Source organism: Stegodyphus dumicola, chromosome 5, assembly GCF_044657685.1.
Source record: "Stegodyphus dumicola isolate Sdum_Otavi_A_Nest chromosome 5, ASM4465768v1".
Classification (NCBI taxonomy): Eukaryota; Metazoa; Arthropoda; class Arachnida; order Araneae; family Eresidae; genus Stegodyphus; species Stegodyphus dumicola.
In genome coordinates, this window is record NC_140772.1 from 34,897,561 (window position 1) to 34,914,402 (window position 16,842).

At 31.9% G+C, this 16,842-nt stretch overlaps 1 protein-coding gene across 1 annotated transcript in view; it reads right to left on the bottom strand.

Annotated features, from left to right (window-relative positions):
- Positions 1-5,115: 5,115 nt before the first annotated feature.
- LOC118195183 (protein Njmu-R1-like) overlaps positions 5,116-16,842 on the bottom strand; it is a 34,139-nt gene continuing 22,412 nt past the window's right edge. Inside the window, exons 8-11 of the mRNA XM_085816566.1 lie at positions 14,792-14,916; positions 8,311-8,411; positions 5,517-5,587; positions 5,116-5,347 (exon numbers count right to left, since the gene is read on the bottom strand). Of these exons, the coding sequence (XP_085672692.1) occupies positions 5,194-5,347; positions 5,517-5,587; positions 8,311-8,411; positions 14,792-14,916 (451 nt within the window). The 3' untranslated portion in view covers positions 5,116-5,193. The remainder of the gene's footprint in view (positions 5,348-5,516; positions 5,588-8,310; positions 8,412-14,791; positions 14,917-16,842) is intronic.

The window sequence follows — 16,842 nt, forward strand, 5'->3', positions numbered from 1 at the left end:
ACAAATGACAATTCGAAAAGTACGACTGCAGTCCTTAAAACTGAAGACTGATACAGGTACTGCATATATACGTTTCCAAGATATTCCTGCGAAATGCGCTGACGTGTTCCCTACAGTAGAGCTGGGTAAATGTTTTGGCTCGAGAGCTACATAGTGGAAGCGGAGTTTAGCGGCCGGCCGCACTTTTCAAAACGACTGCATCCATTAGTTAACTTTTTAATTCAGAAAAGGTACACATTTCACCATAAAATTAAATGAATATAAATTAAATATAATAAAAAGAAGCCAATTTGGTTTCAGATTTTAAATTACGGCCAAAGGGTCGTTTTTTTAACATTCTGACAGTTACCTTTATTTATTAAATATCACGTTCTTCACACACCATAAAATTCAGTTCAAGAGCAATATCGCAAAATAGTTTTAAATTGAACATATCTTTAGAATTTCCGATACAGTCTCGGGTGTTGGAGATAAAAATGTTTTTTCTGTACAACGTTGCTATGGCTCGCTTTAAAATCCTTGAGTTTGTTAACCAAAAATTCGTTAAAGTTTTACAAAATACGAAATTGATAAAAAAATAAATTCCAAATTTCAAATTTGGGCTTCCAGATACCCATATTCGCAGTAGGATTACGTCATTCAAAATTCGATGGCTCTATGTACCGTTGTTTTATCACAATGCCAAAAATATACATACATTTATGCAAATTTTTCATTACTTAATTTCTTCAAATATAATGCAGGACTCTAACATTTATTGGCAACACTTTGAAAAAATATACGGACTTTTATAGAGAACCAAAGCAAAATCGCAAAACGGAAACAATAGTCCTTCAGGGCCCCTTTGAACCGAAAATAGCTGCAGTTTTATTCAATTTACTTTGCTAGTTTCATATCATCTATACCAATATGTACTATGACTGCACATTTAACTTTAGAATGAGTTTTATGAGACAAATATACGTCACACTTTTTAGTCGAGTATTTTATATCCAAAGTTTTATATCCTATGGTTTTTTTCGTCCAAAGGGGCTTTGTCCCTTAAGGACTACTGTTTTCGTTTTGCGTCGGAAACCCTATAAACGGTTTATCAATTTTCAAATCGATGCCACCAAATACTGTCGCCCTGTATTATACTTGAAGAAATTAAATAATGAAGAATCAGCATAAATGTATGTATGTTTCTCGCATTGTGATAAAACAACAGTACATAGAGATATCCAATTTTGAATGACGTAATCCTACTGGGAATATGGGCATCTGAAAAGCCAAATTTTAAATTTGTTTTATGATCGACTTCATATTTTGTAAACCTTTAACGAATTTTTGATTAACAAACTCAACGATTTGAAAGCGACCAATAGCAGCACCCTACGGGAGGGGGAGAGGAAAAACCTTTTTATCTCTAGCGCGCGGAACTATCAGAAATTCTAAAAAAAATGTTCATTTTAAAATTATTTTGCGACATTGCTGTTGAACTGAATTTTATGGTTTAAGTGCAAAGAACGTGATATTTAATAAGTAAAGGTAACACACAAAATGTTAAAAAAAAAGTCCCTCTGGACGTAATTTAAAATCTGAAACCTTTCAGATTTTTAGTCCAAAGGGCCTTTGTCCCCGAAAGACTAGTGGTTTCGTTTTCCGATTTTGCGTTGATTGACTACAAACGGCGAATCACTTTTCAAACTGTTGCCACAAAGTATTATCGCCCTGTATTTAAAGAAATTAAATAATGAAAAATCTGCATAAACGTACGTACATTTCTCGCATTGTGATAAAACAACGGTACATAAAGCCATCGAATTTTGAATGACGTAATCCTCTTACGAATATGGGCATGTGGAAGACCAAATTTAAAATTTGTTTTATTATCGATTTTCTATTTTGTAAAACTTTAACGAATTTTTTATTAACAAACTCAAGAATTTCAAAGCGAGCAATGGCAACGTTGTACAGAAAAAACATTTTTATCTTCAGCGCGTGAGTCTCTGTACCGGAAATTCTAAAGATATCCTCATTTTAAAACTATTTTGCGATATTTTGCTGTTGAACTTAATTTTATCGTTTAAGTGCGAAGAACGTAACATTTAATAAATAAATGTAACACACAAAATGTTAAAAAAAAAGGCCCCTTTGGACGTAATTTAAAATCAGAAACATTTCAGAATTTCTTTTCTTTCTTAAATCAGGAGTGTGTGGTAATTGAGATTCTCATCACAGCTTACCAGTTAATCTTTGTCAAAAGAGAATCTATATTTACTTTAGTTGATCTTCAAGCAAGAAAGCCTCTGCTCACAAATATATGTAGACCCAAATACCAAAGTTTTCCCAGCAAATTTCTTCATACAAGGAAATTTTTCAGCAGAAAAAGATTTCTAAAAGTCAACTAATGTCACGGCTTTGCAAAAATACAAAATATCAAATTAATAAATCGAATTTACTTTGTACTTACCTTCAATCTGGCTGCCGGGTAGATCTTACCAAATCCAATAATGAGAAGCTATTAGAACAAACTTTATTACAATCTATTTACATCACCAAAAAATTCGTTAAAGTTCTTCATTTGTTTTTACATAGGACCATTTTTTCCATTATTCAGTTCTCAACTGTTTATTTTTTTCAAAAACATCTACATTGTTCGAGCACTGTTAGTCAGCGTCCTCGATCTATCAGCTCGTGGTTTCATAACATATAGTGTGATCTGGATACATGTCAGTAAGTTCAAACTGCAGCTTCCCAGGTACTGTATCAATATCAGCAATGATGGGATAAGGAAAGAAATTGAATTTATGGGCCAATTTTCTTAAAATCTTCTTGTGACCTTATCCTCTAAACTCTGCAGATGACCCCTAATCTTAGCAGAAACACTTTCAGGCACTCTCTGCTTTCCTAATAAAAGAAAATTTTAATATAAAATAAAGGAATATTGTTGCAAAGTGCCTAATTGCGGTTCTCTGCAAAGCAGGTTTGGGATTTCCAGAAAATGGTAAGAAAGGCAGGGTTGCCAGGTTTGGTGCGAAATCACCTATTTGGTGACAAAATTGCCGATATGCCATAGACAGAGCGAGGGCATTCTAGAATGAAATTCTTACCAGTTTTCCCAAAAATGTTCTCGAGGGCAGGTCAAAAGCTATAAATACCATGCCTGTACGTGGGGTAGCAATGTATCAAGAGTTTTATCGTGAAGAATATCTTGATTCAGTACTAGTGTTTGAGATAATCTTGAGAGCAATCGACCGAATCGGGAGCAGTACTGTAGTGCTTTGTGTGAATTTGTCTTCACCGTTTGACGACTGTAACGTGTCTTTGGAATTGTCCTGTACTGACAAATAAATTGTGTTTTGATTCTTCATTAAGTGTTGTCAACCAATCACTACAGATCCAAGAACCTGTAGAATAATGTAAAATCAAAATCGAGATTCCAAATTTGGGCTTCGAGATGCCCATATTCGAATGCGTTATTCAAAATTTAATTTGATGTCTCTAGGTACCATTGTTTTTTCACAGTGAGAGAAACATTAGATACATTCAGGCAGATTCCTCATTATTTAATTCCTTTAAGTATAATGCAGGGCTCTAATATTTGGTGGTAACAATTTGAAAAGTGAACCGACACAAAATGGCAAAACAAAGTTAATAGCCCTTCTCAGCAAATTGTCCCTTTGGACTAATTAGGAATATAAAATATTACCAAACAATCGCTCGTTTCCGCTGTCCTTCTACTGATCAGTTAGCTGTGACTACCTGTTGCACCTGAGTTTGAGATCCTACCCCTGAAAAACGTATTTTCATACAACTGAGAAATGTACTTACACCATAACAATAGACAAAAAATTCGAGAAGGTTCTAGAGAAAGGAAATATTTTTATAAATGAGAAACATCTCCAGGATATTTATTTGATTTGCCAATGGAATGAAAAAATAAAATTAGAAGTTTGACTTCCATATCACAAAAAGTAACCAGGATGTTTAATTTCAAAACTTGTAATTTTTTATGTCATTTTCAATTTACTTTGAGAGATTAGTTAATTAAGTTTAAATAATTCAAGAAAATTACCTATATATACCTATGTATGCTTAATATACAATGTTTATATGTTTAAATGAAGTGTATAAAAAATGGGTATAATTTAACAGGCTTTCCAACTGGAATCCAGCAGATTTTTTCTCAGCCTGAGAAATAATAATAATAATCTTTCTGAATAATTTTGGTTACAGGGGGAAAAAATCCATCTTTTTTTTTTTTTAACTAACAATGAGGATTTATAAGTGTCTTTTTTCTGAACATAGTTCTCATGCTCTTTAATGCAAAATTTCAAGGTTTTCTTCGTTTGACTAAAATATATAATTTAGCCATATCCAGGGGCATAGCTAGATGGGGGCAAAGGAGGAAATCTGATGTTAGAATTAAATTTTTTCCATTCTAAACCAACAGGAGGGGGTGCGAAATCTGAAGCTCCCTAGTTACGACTCTGGTCATATCGTAAAGGAATACTGTAGATATATCGGGTATTCATATCTGGAATGGGGTCCTTAAGTATCGAACTGCAAATTTTATAAGTAGGAGGGGGGGAAATGAAAAAAAAAAAAAAGAAACTTCTGTAAAATACATACAGCATTATTAATAATTAATGGAAAGAAAGGAAAAGCTACAGAATTCGTATAACTTTAAAAAAAAATTTCTCTGTTAAGATGAACATTTTTTTAACTTTTTCATTAATAATACAAGGTGAGAATGATGCTATTTTTGAATGAGAAAAGAAAAAATCATCTCTTTAAAGAAAAAAAAAAAAAATTAGTCTTACAGGGTGTCCCACAAAACATCCCCATGTTTAAAATTAAATAACTTGAAATTGCAGATAAAAATGCAGCAAATTCTCCCTAATATAAATTCAAGATGATTTTGGCCTTCAGTGAAGGTGGTCGTCTTAGAAAGGTAATGCTTAATATACAATGTTTATTTATATTCTCTGAAATAATATCATATTCATAGGTGGTTATCTTAAGAAGACAGTTACAGTGAGAGGATTTACTGTATAACCTTTACCCACCCCCTTCTTAATAAGTTAAATAAGTGGAACATCAGATTTCTATATGCACACATCAAAGGCAAGAAACTATTTATAAAATTTAATATATAAAATAAATCTATCAAGTTACGACAATAATACACATGTAGTAATATATAGTCATCTAATGATTTGGTCCTGATTTCTTGTTCTTGATAAAATCTTGCAAACATGCAATTATTTCGAGAGCTTCTTCTTCTCCAGTTACAGTTACCTCCCGTTTCACATGATGCAACAGAACATCATCATAGCCACTAGCCTTCAAAAACTGGTAGGCCCTGAAATTTAAAATTTGATGCAAATAAGTGTCATCCATTTGAAATAAATAGCAATTTTCAGCATGACTAAGCATGCACCTTTAGTGCAGAATACAGTTGTTAATCATTACATGTAACAACTTTTAATATGTTGCATATTCATTTACAACAATCATGATCTAATACTAACCTGTATAATGAATAATGGTCAGTTTCTGCTTTTTGTAGTAACCTTTTCAAAGTATTCAAATCTTGAATAGCCTAAAATATCAGGGGGAAAACTGTAAGATTCCTTTTTATATTTATATGCAAATAATTAAAGCCAATATTGCTTCATTCAATAATTGCTTGGTATTATTTAATAATTGCTTTCATCACTTATACAAGTGTATGATGTACGAAGATTCATATTAATTCAAACACTCTAATTTGGAAGTTTAGAAGGTAAAGTTGTTTTCAATTTCACCACCAAGTCCATTTAATTTATATAAATGTTTTATTTTCATATTTTAATTTTGCCTGCTTTTTTTAAAAAAGTATTTTCGCTTTTCCTTTTCCAAGACACTGTATTGGAAAAATAAATATTTCCATTTAGCTTATTAACTATTTTCACTTTCTTCTTAATTGTGAAATTTAATTCTGGTTATTTAGCTTGCTTGCCTTTTGCTTTTTTTTTTACTTTGGTTTTCATCAATGTATCTTTTTTTGTGATATTTGGCACTTTTACTTACACCTCTGAATGGTACAGAATTTTAGATCTGATCTATACTTAAATAGCCTTTATTAGATAAATTTGTATACTTACATACTTTAATCTATATTTTCATTAAGATGATAGTTGAAGGAAGGGGGAATTACAGAAAGTAAGAAAATAAAATATTTTTTAACTAACAAATACTAAGCAATAAAATATGTCTAAATAAATGCAGTCATGCCACACAGAGGAGTAAAAAAAAAATTACCACATTCGTTCCACCATTTTGGATTTGTTTATTGGCTATTTTCAGTTTATTTTCAAATTTAAAATTTAAAAACTAAATTTAGAAAAACAGCATTTAGTTTTTGATTTTACTTTGGTTTTCACCATCATACTTTTCTGCTTGATCTTGGCACATCTTCTAAAACATTCTTCGTTGGCTTCTATTTAACAAATTTTTGCATATTACACATTACATACTTAGGCAATTTTGCCTTTTCTGTAATTTTGGTTTTTCCAGTTTTCTTTCTCTTATTAACTTATACAACTTGTCTTGTACTTTTGCCACTTTTAATTTTAAAATATTTTTTGTCTTCTTTCAAAATTTACATATATTGCCTTTTTCCCATTAAATCCTTTGTATTTAATTTTTTTTTATAACTATAATTTTTGCTTATATCGGGTTTTAACGAAAGTTTTCTGCCACTGAAAACATCGCTTGCGCAAACAGGTCGCGTTGGCATGTTAAATCATATTCTGTCAAACGTTTCTTGGAATTTGAAAGAAAGGGACTTGTTTTAAAACACTGTGTCGTGAAATTTGTAAAATAATATCATTATCATTAACTACAAGGTGTCTGAAATGGAACTATGATGCTAGATTAGAACCATCATCTTTCAGTTCTGTTGCAAAAAGTCAGCTACAGAATGTCACCAAATCATGTATACAGCTTTAGGCACTAATGCTGTATCATATGACACTGTGAAGGTTTGGTACCAAAAATTCAAACACAAGGACTATGATATTCAAGAAACACAGCACTCTGGCTGGCCTCCTGATGTAAATGAGGCCCATCTATAAGAACTTGTGGAAGAAGATCAGTATGGAACCACTCGAGAGCTCGCTAAGGAGTTAGATGTTAGTGACATGCCATCAGTCGCGCTATGGGTTGCATAAACTTGACATACAAGTTCATTGCTGGGTGCCGCATGAGCTGACTCAAGCAGATAAGGACAAGTGTGTTCGGGCCTGAACTAATCTGCTCGAATTCTGTCAAACGAAACGTAATGTCACAATTCTGGACCCGACTGTCACTTTTGATCCATCTTCGATGGCTCGTTCATGACGAGCAATCTACACGTACAGGGATCAGGGGACAAACGTCGAATTGAGTTTCGGCGCAAAAAGGCAATGTTCTATCATGATAATGCAAGACCACACGTGTTTGTATTCACCGGCTGGACTCTACAGACTCGATTGGAATATAGCCCCGAGGAACATCCCTTTTTTTTTTTTTTTATTTCTACCTTTTTTCACACCTGCACCTACATCTTACCGGTGCTATCTTCCATTCTGCACAGGGCGTCCGAAATGAGGTTGATCAGCTTTTGGACTCGTGGCCACCAAGTTTCTGGGCCGAAGGCCTTGAAAAACTACCAAAACGTTGGCAGAAAATCTTAGATTTGGGTACTGATTCCTACCCACACTAAAGGTACTGCTTTCATGTTTTACCCCCTTAACTTTATTAAGAACGTTTTCTGGCAGAAAACTTTAGTTACAACCAGATATTAAATACATATATATTCTTTTATGTACTTAATATCATGGCAGGTTATATTTTGATGAAAGCTTTAAAAAATTTTTTAAAAATTCTTTGAACTTTCTTAGATAAAAAATTATTTTAAATTTTGTATAAATTCATTCTCATTTGATTATTTTTCTTTTGCAGTACATCCAGTTTACCAATCTTAGTTGATATATAAATTCTATTTATTTGTCTCTTTCTTATATTTTTATTACTTATATATATATATGAGAATTTTTATTATTTACAGTATTACTTATATATATAATAACTTTTATTACTTATACTCTCTCAGCATAAACCGTATTAAATTGATTCTCCATTTATACAATAATACCAGAATTCTACACATTTATTGATCACTGAATATACAAAAACATTAAACAGCTTTTATATACACAATATAAACACTTTTATCAATGGCATGTACTTACAAATATATGTTATTCAAAATATAATTAATAAATCTCAAACTCTACTTACTTTGAGTCTGAAACCTTCCAAAATATTATGCATGCCAATATGATCACTTTCATGACAATTTTTCAATTTGTCATACCATCTTGAGCAATAAAAGGAGGCAGCTAGAAGGATTTTTTAAAAATTATAAAATTTACAAAAACACAATTTTATATAGTATATAGTGACCACCCATGATTTCATGCTATTTTATCTTCCATAGGCATGGTCATTTTTAAAAATGTGACATTAATACTTTTAATATGATCCTCTATATTACTTATGTTCTCAGAAATGTTTATCACTTTCAGAGACAGCCATTTTAAAGAGATGATCATTACAAAAAAAGGTTCACTGCAATGTAAATTTAATGTTAAAAATTATACTTTTAATGTGATCCTCTATATTCATGCTCTCAAAATGTTTATCACTTTCAGAGACAGTCATTTTAAAGAGATGATCATTACAAAAGGGTTCACTGCATATGTAAATTTAATGGTAAAAACTAGATAATTTCAATTTGGGGGGAAATTCAGGCAAAAATTAATTTAAATAATTCATTATAAAATGGATATTACAAAGTTCCTAAGTGACATAACTTGAGTCAGTATGGGTTTTAAGTTAACAAATATTCTGCAAAAGAAAAATACTTATATTTAAATAGTACAACCTAAAATGCATGCAATTCAAGGTTGCCAAAAATTAATTAAATTTTGCAAAAATTGAGAAGGCATCATACAAGATGAAATTTAGGAACCTGGAGAATAAAGATCATCTCAGAATTAAAAACTGATATTGCATAATTTAAGAACTTAAAATTTGACACGCCAATGTAGTGTACATACACTGGTTTGCAAAAATTAAGGATGAAGTCGAAAAATTAGCATATCAGCTGAACGAAGAGGCAGAGCGGACAGAAAGACCAAACAGGAGATTAAGTAAGGTGATGTACAGTGTGACATGCGCAGATATGTAGGTAGACGTAATGGGGGAGCGTCTGAGTAGTATAAAGCATGTTGTCGGTGTAAGATCAGTATTTCTGGCAAAGAGATTGCACGCCGTATAGCAGTTAAAATCGACCGAGTTGCTGCCTCAGCGAGAAATGGCGAATAATCAATCTGTTAGACGACATCTGGATGCTTTTACCTGAGGTCGAATCATTCGGAAGTTGGAGGAAGGCCGCAGTGTGACAAGTGTGGCTGCAGAGTTCAGAATTGCTCACAGCATCGTTTCACGACTTTGGAGACAATTTCAAACTACAGGAACAGCTATCTGGGGGTTTAGTAGTGGTCGTCTACGAGGAACCACACCCGCAGATGGCCGGTATATTGCCTTACAGGCCAGAAGAAACAGGCGGCAGACAGCGGGAGAAATCGCTAGACACACGACACAGGCAACTGGAAGACCGATATCGCGTTTCACCGTGGCCAGAATTAATTTTAATACCTGCATTTTATTTTATCACCTTACCTGCACACATGGAAATATTATCATTTTTAAGTTTCATTATGACTATGTTGCGCCAATTATGAATGACATTGGTGAAATGAAATTTTCGAAATTAATTTTTCAAAACTTTAATTATTCATTAATATTTTACATTTCAATCGATACTTTTATATTTTTTAAAATAAATTTTCTAAATTAATTGAGAAAACTACAGAACTTTATTCTTATTTACATATTTCTATACGATTACAAAAGTTGTATAGAAATATGTAAATAAGAATAAAGTTCTGGTATTTTACAATGTATAATTTGTTATGCATAGTTCCCATTATTTATTTAATACTTACAGACTTATGTTAACACTTAAAATTTAGTATTAAAAATTATAATGTGTTTAAATTCTAATTACAAAATGGAAATCCGCTATTTTATGTATTATTATAACATTTAAAATATATGGGTTATAATGAGAATGCTTGATATTTTTAACCTACATATACCAAAACCTTGAAATAGATAAGTATTTAGGTTCGCCTAAACTAATTTTAAGGACACTGAAAAGTTTTTAAGAGGATAGTCTCGAAAGGTACAATTCTTGAAGCCATTTACTTTTATGAAGCTAAGAAAAAGGAAATATTAACGGAATTATAAAGATAGTTGCAGCAGTTACATATTTAAAAATAAGAAATGGTAAAAAAATTGCAGCTAAATTTTATTATGATTAATGTTGGATTTTCAGCCTAATTTAAAAAAAGAAGTGCCACTTCTCTAGCAATCTTTTTATCAAGAACAACTAAAAACGATTACTACCTTCTTAATCTTTGAAATTGGTGCTTTGCATAATTCAAACTTTCTTTGCTATAGGAAAAGTACAATAACCTAAAAAAACTCTAAGTTAAGTAATTGCAATTTTAAATCAGAACCTTAAATATCTAAGCTAAAGATTTTTTTCATGGGAAAAAAAAATAAATTTTAAATTAAATATATAAAAATATACGGGAAATAATTCGATGATTAGTTTTGTTACAGTGCATCAAGAAAATAATAAAATAAAATTAAGGATATTTCAAATAGGCAATACTAGCTAATGAATTTATTTTTACTCCAATGAACAAACCTGTCATTTAAAAATTTCATTTACATTGTAAGAGATTGCAATAGATTTGAGGTTCCTACAAGAAGTGAAAGCGATAAATATCTGATCTAAGTGATACACCAGTATTTATGCTTACAGTCCTCGTCAGGGGGTCCGTATTCTGTGTGCTTGAGTGTGACAAGTACGCTGTCAAGTTGATTTGAATAGAATTTCTAAAGACAGCTTCACAGCTGGTGAAAGGGGGGAAAGAAAGAGTCTGAGGCCAGTTTGGGACACAAAAAATTTATTTTTGCAGGAGAAAAATGGTACGAAATTTTTGCATTCCCCAGGACGGTGAACTGGTTAATTCTATAGATAGGTGTAATTTCTAGTTCAGTTACAAAGTTCCGTTGTTCCTGTAATTGTCATGTCCAGAATTCCCATCAAACTGTCAGCTGACATTTTTTCATTCTCAATAACATCTCTGCTATTTTTTTCACTATCGGTACCATATTTTTTGGATTTAGACCCATACTACGAATTTCAGCATCAATTAGTTAATTGGGGCATTGTCACCGCAATGAAAAACTTCTTGTATCATCTTCATTTATTAGCACTTCTTCATAAATTCCATTAATTGGAAAATTTCACCTTTGTTTGCAATATCATAAAGCTTAGCTAGTGTTTGCTAAACACTACTGGCGGATATATCAGAAGACTGGCAACTAAAGAGGTGCTGTTACCTAAATTTTCTCTTGCTTTTAATGCACTCTGGACATGTTAAGCCAGGATTATAGTTATTTATTATACTTACATTTTTCCCCCACATAAGCTTAAGGCTTATCTCAGTCCTGAATAAATAAATTCCCGCATACACTTAAGGCTTATCTGCACAACAAATCAGGTATCATTACTTCAAACAGCATAAAATGTAATCTCTGACTCTCATTTATAAAAATCTATTTTTTGCATATGTAAAAGAAATTTCAGTTAAATTTCTCCTCATCATTATACTCAACACTTCACAGAACAGTTAGCTGAAGTCTGTAATCATTGCCAGGCATAATGTCAACAGAAAAGTTAGCACGCTCTTTGGTATTGAGTTACTAAATTTTTCGATATCCTTGTGAAGTCATTTCTCAAGCTGTCATGTGTTGATATCATGCAGTTACAAAAGCAAAGAATAAATAATGATCCACCTGGTTAGCATCAAGGAGATAAGCTATTCAGTAAAATGTAAAATCAACACTGTTTCAATTAAGATATATGCCAAGCAGAAAGGCGACCGTGGAGTCAAATTATTGATCATATAGATTTATGCTAATAATTGAATGTTTCTTCAATATGGAGGTATTTTTTAGTGCCGAAATGAAATTAAGAATCAGAACCTTCCACACGTTTTATTATGAAAAAATGTCAAGTGTGCATGCATAAAAGATACAAAAAAATTTTCTTTAAAAAATAAATCAATAAATAAAAATATTCTTAAAATATAACCATTAAATCCATACCTGCAGTGACATCTAGTTTAACTCAGCAGCATTTTCTTTCATTCATTATTATTTCTTTCATTTTATTATTTTTGGATTTTCTTCAGCTTTTTGTAAGTTCATATTAATTTTCCTTATAATTTGGAAACACAAAAAGTCATCCAGTAAAATTATGTATACTACTGTGCATGCTGCGATATGAATCTGAGCATATTTTGCAGATACATTTTTATATTATCAGAAACGTTTAATTTTAACCATATTATTCATTAACTGCATGATGAATTTGAATTAATAATTATTAAAGTCAAATAAATGCATAAAGTGTTTTTAATCACTGCCAACAAGATTGCATTAAAAACATTTGATAATGACTGTTGCAAGAATGGGAGCATATAGACAAAAAAAAAAAAAAAATCCTTGAAAAGGGAGCAGTGGTGGTGGTGTGTGCATATTCTGGTGCAAAACTTTAGAGGTTATATGCGCCGAACCACATGTCAGACACTTAAAACACAGCTGATAGATAAAACAGACATAGATACAAATAGAGGGGGTTAAAATCAAACGAAAAGTATAAAATCCAAAACTGATGAAATGATTAATGCTCAGATGAAGTTGGGTGTAAAATTCTAAAACATGAAATAATTTAAAATACATTTCATTAAAATACTAAGGTGTAACAGCAAGACAAATCAAACTGAATTATAAAGACCTGTCTCTTTCAGGTACTCAAATAAATTTGTATTGGTCTCTTTCCCGATTATAAGGTCCAAAGGCAAGTCAGAGTCATTAAAATATTTCATTTAAAGTCTGTTAAAATGTAGACATTCTATTAAAAAGTGACGAACAGTTAAAACATCATTACAGTTTGAACATACAGGTTGAATTTCGGCCTTCAACAGATAACGATGCGTGACTCGAGTGTGACTGATACGAAAGCGGGTTAAAATTACCTCCTCCCTCCAGTTTCGGTTTGTCTCCCAGTACTCTAATTTAGGTTTGATATTTCTCAATTTATTCAAAACCTGATCGTCCCAGAATAACTGCCATTTAAATGAGATTCTCAGCTTGATGGCTATTTTGATATCACTAAAAGGAACAAGTGGATTTAATAAAACAATTGCAGAATTTGCCAGCTGTATGGCATGGGTGTCTGCCAGCTCGTTACCTTTTACTGCTTACGTGTCCAGGGATCCCAGCAGTAAAGAATATCATACCCTTGGTCTTTAGTTTTTTATGCATTATTAGAATGTCTACTAGCAGAGGATTTCGAGTCTCAGAAAAATTACTTAAAGCTTTTAGAGTACTTAAAGAGTCTGTGTAAATTACAAATTTTTTTCTGGATTTGTTTAGAGATGAATGTAAGAGCGATAGACACAGCAGTTAATTCAGCAGTAAATACAGAACATGCATTTTGCTATCATTTGCTTTCAGTGTGGTTCTGAGATACAAAGTAGGCACATGCATGACTGGCAGATTTTGAACCATGTGTATAGATGGGAGTAAAAGTATCATATTGATCTCTATGCTTAAAGAAAAACTTGCTTGTATATTACCTCATTAGTGTCACTCTTATTGAGATCTTGAAAAACATCCAGTAGCTCAATTTTAGGATTATACCAAGGTGGGAATTCTAGATACTTTACCTATTTTAAATCAAGATCCAGGCAGTAAAGTATCAAACAAGCATCAGACAAGCAAAATTTTTCTATCAGCATTTCTGTTCTTTCTAAGAAAGAAAGTATGTTAAGAGGTCGTGCAGAAAATAGAAGTTTGTGACAGTCTGAAGCAAATAAGAAAAATAGAAGAATAGAAGTTTGTGAATAAATAGAAGTTTGTGACATAGAAGTTTGTGAATAAATAGAAGTTTGTGACATAGAAGCCTGCAGACCTGGAAGAGATGATAAGATTGTGACATAATACTGAAATACTGGTAAAGAGACAATTGCTCACGCCATAGTTGAAGCGCCGGCTCATAATAATCAACATATAGGCTCTGGACAGGAGACGTTCTGAAAGCTCCCGAACTAATCCTCAGAGTCTGATCATGTACGGGATCAAGTTTCACTAAAACAGAAGGCCATGCAGATCCATATACAGTTGATCCGTAGTCTAATCTAGCATATACAAGCGATCTGTAAATACGAAGTAAAGAACCACAAGGGCAGAAGAAAAGAAATTATACCACAAGGGCACAGATAAGGAGAGATGAAAAAGAAAAGAGGAAAGATCACTAGGGCTCCAGGATCATGACCCCCATCTCACTAAGAAGATTATCTCCTGAAGGGCTAGGGTACCTCGGGATTGCCACACCCGTATTCACAAAAGGGAGCAGTAAGTCAAACTAGGTGTTGGAAACACTATGATTCAACCCTAACAAAACTATAAAAGTCAGTATGATTATGTAATTTACAAAATTACACATTTTCTAGACTGCAGGAATATACAGACACACTTCAGTAATACATTTATGGATGTTATTTGAACTGACCTACAGGTTTACTTGTTTCAATTTTCCCATCTGAAATTTTTACTGTTAATACTGACTGTAAACTGGAAGACTCTTCTTTAGCCTTATCTGGAATTCTTGGCATCAAAGAGGCAGTTTCCACAAACCTGAAAAATAAGAATTTTTTAATATTAGTTAAAAAAAATTTTAGTATTTATTTAATAATTTTCAGTATTTAACCATTCTGCAACAGATGACTTAAATAATTCAAATCAATATCTGTAAAAATTAACAGCATATTCAGATTTCCGTTAATTCTAAATTAAATATTAAAATGCATGAATAAAATAAATGGCAATGTTGGAAATTTCAGGCATATATATATTCTCTTTATTACTTACAAATGCTATCTTTAATAGCATGCATAAGAAATGTACTGTTAATTTAAAGATTTTTGATAATTTGTGAGCTAAATCATTAATGTCTGACAGGTTTTTCCATTTAAAGATGATTCACAATGCATATTCTAATTACATTCATTAAACCAATAGTAAACAAATAAAGTTCACTGTTATTTGAAAATTTACTGCTTATTCAAAAGCAGTTTTTAACATTCACTGACAATTTAACGATACTTGATAGCAAATATTCAAATTAAATTGGTGTGTAATCCCAAAATGCTTTGATCAGAGGTATTATGCTGAGAATTTTAATACGCATAAATTAAAATTAGACATTATAAATTACATCTTACCTCATAACAACAATATTGTGATATACTACAATAGAAAAAAAAGATTTTGCTGCAGAATAAATAAGGCTTAATTTTGATGTCCTCGTATAGGCAGATTTTAGGTATGCACTCAACTAACAGCTTTTGAATGATGTCAGTTGGTAAACAGAGGCATAGCTAGAGGAGAGAAAGGGGGGATATTTGTCCCTGGGTGCAGCATCCAGGAGGTGCCAAACTAATGTTAAGAAATTTTAGAATGAAATTTTTTTCATTCTTGGCAAACAGGAGGGAGGGGGCATGAAATCTTCAGTTACCCCGGGTACTGTCTATGATTCTGTTGGTAGAATACAAATGCTTCCACAGAATGTACGAGTACACTGAATTTTAAATTAAGAGAAATATTTCTAATTTTGATTTTAAGCTCTTTTTGGACTTCTGGAAATTAGAAGCAGAATATAAAATCTGCTTCTGATCTCTATACAACTGTAATTACATGTCTAATTGTCATTTTTAGTAATATAAAATAAAATCACAGTACTAGTAATAATAATTCACATTGCTCGCATGAAAGAAACCATTAGATTTTAAAAGGAATCCAGATTAAGATTATAAATGAACAAAATAAAACTTTTTTGTGATTTAAAATAATCACTGTTCTTTTTCGGAAGGCGAGCTAGACTTCTTGGACAGAGAACAATGTATTTCATTTGCAAGTGGGATAGCAGAAATTAACAAAAAAAAAAAAAAAAATGCAATTGAAGGTGTGTTTTATTATAGGATTTTCTTCAGCCTTTTGTAGGTTCATATTAATTTTCCCTATTACTTGGAAACACAAAAAGTCATCCAGTAAAATCATGTATCTTCATGAAATTTTTAGTTTCCAAAAAAATTACATTTGACATTATGCAAAGAACTTAGGTAACATTCTTAAAATTATATACATTTAAGTAAGTATTGAAATTACTCTGCATGTCAAAATATTCTTAATGAGTTTTTTCACAATTGGAAAAAACTGCATAAAACTACTAGTCAGCTATTCTGGCAATTTAAAAAAAATAGAAACTGATGGTTGAGGTGTTTTGTCTATGGGAACCCAAACTTGATCACAAACGACCAGGTATAGACAAAACACAGCCAGCTATCACAGAGATGTTCTCAAAATTGAACCACTTAGGATCAAAAGAACATCCTACAAGAAGAATCAGGGACCTTATAATTGTAGGATAGTCAAAAATATGGTCAGGACAGAATGCTATCTGGTCACAATTATTGCAGAGATGGATTGTACCATCTTTTTCTATCTACATATGCAAGTGCTCAATACCGAGTCAAGTCATGATTTTTGTGATGTCACAAAATG